Source organism: Glycine soja, chromosome 4, assembly GCF_004193775.1.
Source record: "Glycine soja cultivar W05 chromosome 4, ASM419377v2, whole genome shotgun sequence".
Classification (NCBI taxonomy): Eukaryota; Viridiplantae; Streptophyta; class Magnoliopsida; order Fabales; family Fabaceae; genus Glycine; species Glycine soja.
Genome location: NC_041005.1, coordinates 51500204 through 51503223, shown reverse-complemented (window position 1 = coordinate 51503223; position 3020 = coordinate 51500204). Strand labels below are relative to the sequence as shown.

The 3020-nt window shown below is 39.4% G+C and overlaps 1 protein-coding gene across 1 annotated transcript; it reads left to right on the top strand.

Annotated features, from left to right (window-relative positions):
- Window positions 1–289: 289 nt before the first annotated feature.
- Window positions 290–2810, top strand: LOC114410445 (probable N-succinyldiaminopimelate aminotransferase DapC). Its single transcript, XM_028374388.1, has 2 exons — window positions 290–539; window positions 1270–2810. Exons 1-2 carry the CDS (start codon window positions 336–338, stop codon window positions 2416–2418), a joined length of 1353 nt encoding a protein of 450 aa, XP_028230189.1. The 5' UTR covers window positions 290–335; the 3' UTR covers window positions 2419–2810.
- Window positions 2811–3020: the final 210 nt, after the last annotated feature.

Genomic DNA, 3020 nt, shown 5'->3' with positions numbered 1-3020 from the left:
TCATCCCATCTCTTATCTATTTCCCTTTTTACTTATTCTCTTCCCACAACCAAACATATCCATATTCCTTTAAACCAAACCCACCCCAAGGTTTACTTACCGTGTACTGAACCTGATAATCAACGGTGGAATGAACGTGTATTGGCTCCGAAGCAAGCATCGTGGTCAAACATACAATGCTCACCTAGGCTAGGTTGCACAGATTCATTGGGTGCTTGTCGCACGCTGTCTTATCTGTACAAAATTAATAAATAAATAAAAATAAGAGATAAAATATTTATCATTCTCTCTGGCAAACGCCATAAAATAGAAAGAAAGAATCAAATTCGACTTCTATGCAGGTCTATGGTAACTGCCCATATATACACATGAGATTCGCACCTTCCTCCAAGTTCTTAGGCTTTTCAAATCTCTTTCACTATCTTATCGCACCCTCTTTCTCTCCGACCCCAAAGTTCTCATCTTCCATTTCCGCTACCATGTCCACTTTTTCCACTCAGAACGACACCGTCATCCACAAAACGCAGCAACCTTTGCAGGTTCAACCTCTTCTCCCTTTTCAGATCATCACACTTTCCGGATCCTTTTATTATTAGGGCTCAAGATTTTTAATGTTCCTAGTTAAATCAGATGTCTGAATGTTAATTGGGCTCATAGTATCTTTATATTTTAGCTTTTATTTCTGCTGGCTACCTATTTCTTAGTATTTTCATCATGATGCAGTGTACTTTCGTATATGGGATGGGTCAATCACACACTATGAATCACCCTTGTTTTTCAATTTCCTCCATTTTATAATTTATATATTCTTATTCCCTTCTGAATTAATTAGTTGCTTGGTGAAGGTTGTATTTTTTGCTACAACAAAAATGATATTTGGACACCCAAAATGCTAATTGACACCCTGTGTAAATGAGAAAAATATAGGTATGATAAGAATAGAGAGATGGAGAGAAAAGATGAGGGTTAATTTGGTGTTTGGAAAAAATGGGGTGTTAAAAATTCATTGCTCTTGCTACAATTTAGTTTCAATTCATTTGAGGATGTTAGCCTATTTATTTTGTAAAACTAAAACCTTCTGCAAGGACCTAAGATCATATCTTGGAATGGTTTTGGCAGTTAAGAGAGTTTGGTTCTGTTTTGTAACTGGCAATGGCATCTTCAGACCAAACTAATGCCAAAAAACATGGATTTTGTTTTGGTTCTGTTCTGTACCTGGCACTGGGTTGTTCACTGTTTGATTCTTGTTGATTGTCATTTGGTTGTCAGATCGCAAAGCGCTTAGAAAAATTTCAGACAACAATCTTCACTCAAATGAGCTTGCTTGCCATCAAACATGGAGCCATAAACCTTGGTCAAGGCTTTCCCAACTTTGATGGTCCAGAATTTGTAAAGGAAGCAGCGATTCAGGCAATCAGGGATGGGAAAAATCAGTATGCCCGGGGTTATGGAGTTCCAGACCTGAACATTGCCATTGCTGACAGATTTAAGAAAGATACTGGACTTGTGGTAGACCCTGAAAAGGAAATTACTGTCACATCTGGATGCACAGAAGCAATTGCTGCAACTATGATAGGATTAATAAATCCTGGTGATGAGGTTATTATGTTTGCTCCTTTTTATGATTCTTATGAGGCCACTTTGTCCATGGCTGGTGCAAAAGTAAAAGGCATCACTTTGCGCCCTCCAGATTTTGCTGTCCCTCTTGAAGAGTTGAAGTCCACCATCTCGAAGAATACCCGAGCCATTCTTATAAATACTCCTCACAACCCTACTGGAAAGATGTTCACTCGTGAGGAGCTAAATTGCATTGCATCTCTTTGCATCGAGAATGATGTTCTGGTTTTCACTGACGAAGTTTATGATAAGTTGGCTTTTGATATGGATCACATTTCGATGGCCTCTTTGCCTGGAATGTTCGAAAGGACAGTGACAATGAACTCCTTGGGGAAGACATTCTCCTTAACAGGATGGAAGATTGGTTGGGCCATAGCACCCCCACACTTATCATGGGGAGTGCGACAGGCACACGCCTTCCTCACGTTTGCAACTGCCCATCCTTTTCAGTGTGCTGCTGCAGCAGCTCTGAGAGCACCAGACTCTTACTATGTAGAGCTGAAGAGGGATTATATGGCAAAGAGAGCTATTTTGGTTGAAGGGTTGAAGGCCGTTGGCTTCAAGGTATTCCCATCCAGTGGAACCTACTTTGTGGTTGTAGATCACACCCCTTTTGGACTGGAAAATGACGTTGCATTTTGTGAATATCTAGTTAAGGAAGTGGGAGTGGTGGCAATCCCCACCAGTGTATTTTACTTGAATCCAGAAGAGGGAAAGAATCTAGTCAGATTTACTTTCTGCAAGGATGAGGATACTATTAGGTCTGCTGTTGAGAGGATGAAAACGAAGCTTATAAAATGATCTCAATGCATTATCAAGTCATTATCCGTAATTGGAGTGAAGACATTTACCTTTGTAGAAGCCCAAATGTAGGATTGTAATGACTTCTGGTTCATTGAATTGGATGCCCCGCAGTCTTTAGTCACTACCTACTTCCTATCCCCCTAGATTGTTTTTCTTCCCTGAATTGGATCATCTTCTGAAGGGTATATATACAATGACCAGAAATCCTGCCAACCAGCTAGTGAGTGATGCCATACAGATTTGATTTAACTTTAACATTTATGGGTTATATTTCAAAGATCCATGATCATTATCTTGCTGTCTTATCCCCTGATTCTTGAGCCTTTTCTTCCTTTCGTTTGGATGCAAGGAATCAATAATGAAACGGGACATGACCCCTTAATTATTTCCTCTAAGATTTGGAATGTTACGAATCTTTAGGCGGGTAGACCTCTTATGCACCCCTTCCATACGATAGCAATTGATGTGCAACTTTTTGTTTTTATTTTCCTAATTCTCACTTTGATACTTATGAGTTTCTAAAGTTCAGACCAACCAATTTAACTTTGAATAGGACAAATAATCGAGTACGCCTAACAAAAATGTGAAAATCTGAGATT

What these genes read in the sequence shown, in the direction of transcription:
- LOC114410445 (XM_028374388.1), top strand. Translation starts at nt 336, where the DNA reads ATGCAGGTCTATGGTAACTGCCCATATATACACATGAGATTCGCACCT. An exon ending in AAACGCAGCAACCTTTGCAG is followed by an intron (nt 540 to 1,269) that starts GTTCAACCTCTT and finishes TTTGGTTGTCAG; the next exon opens with ATCGCAAAGCGCTTAGAAAA.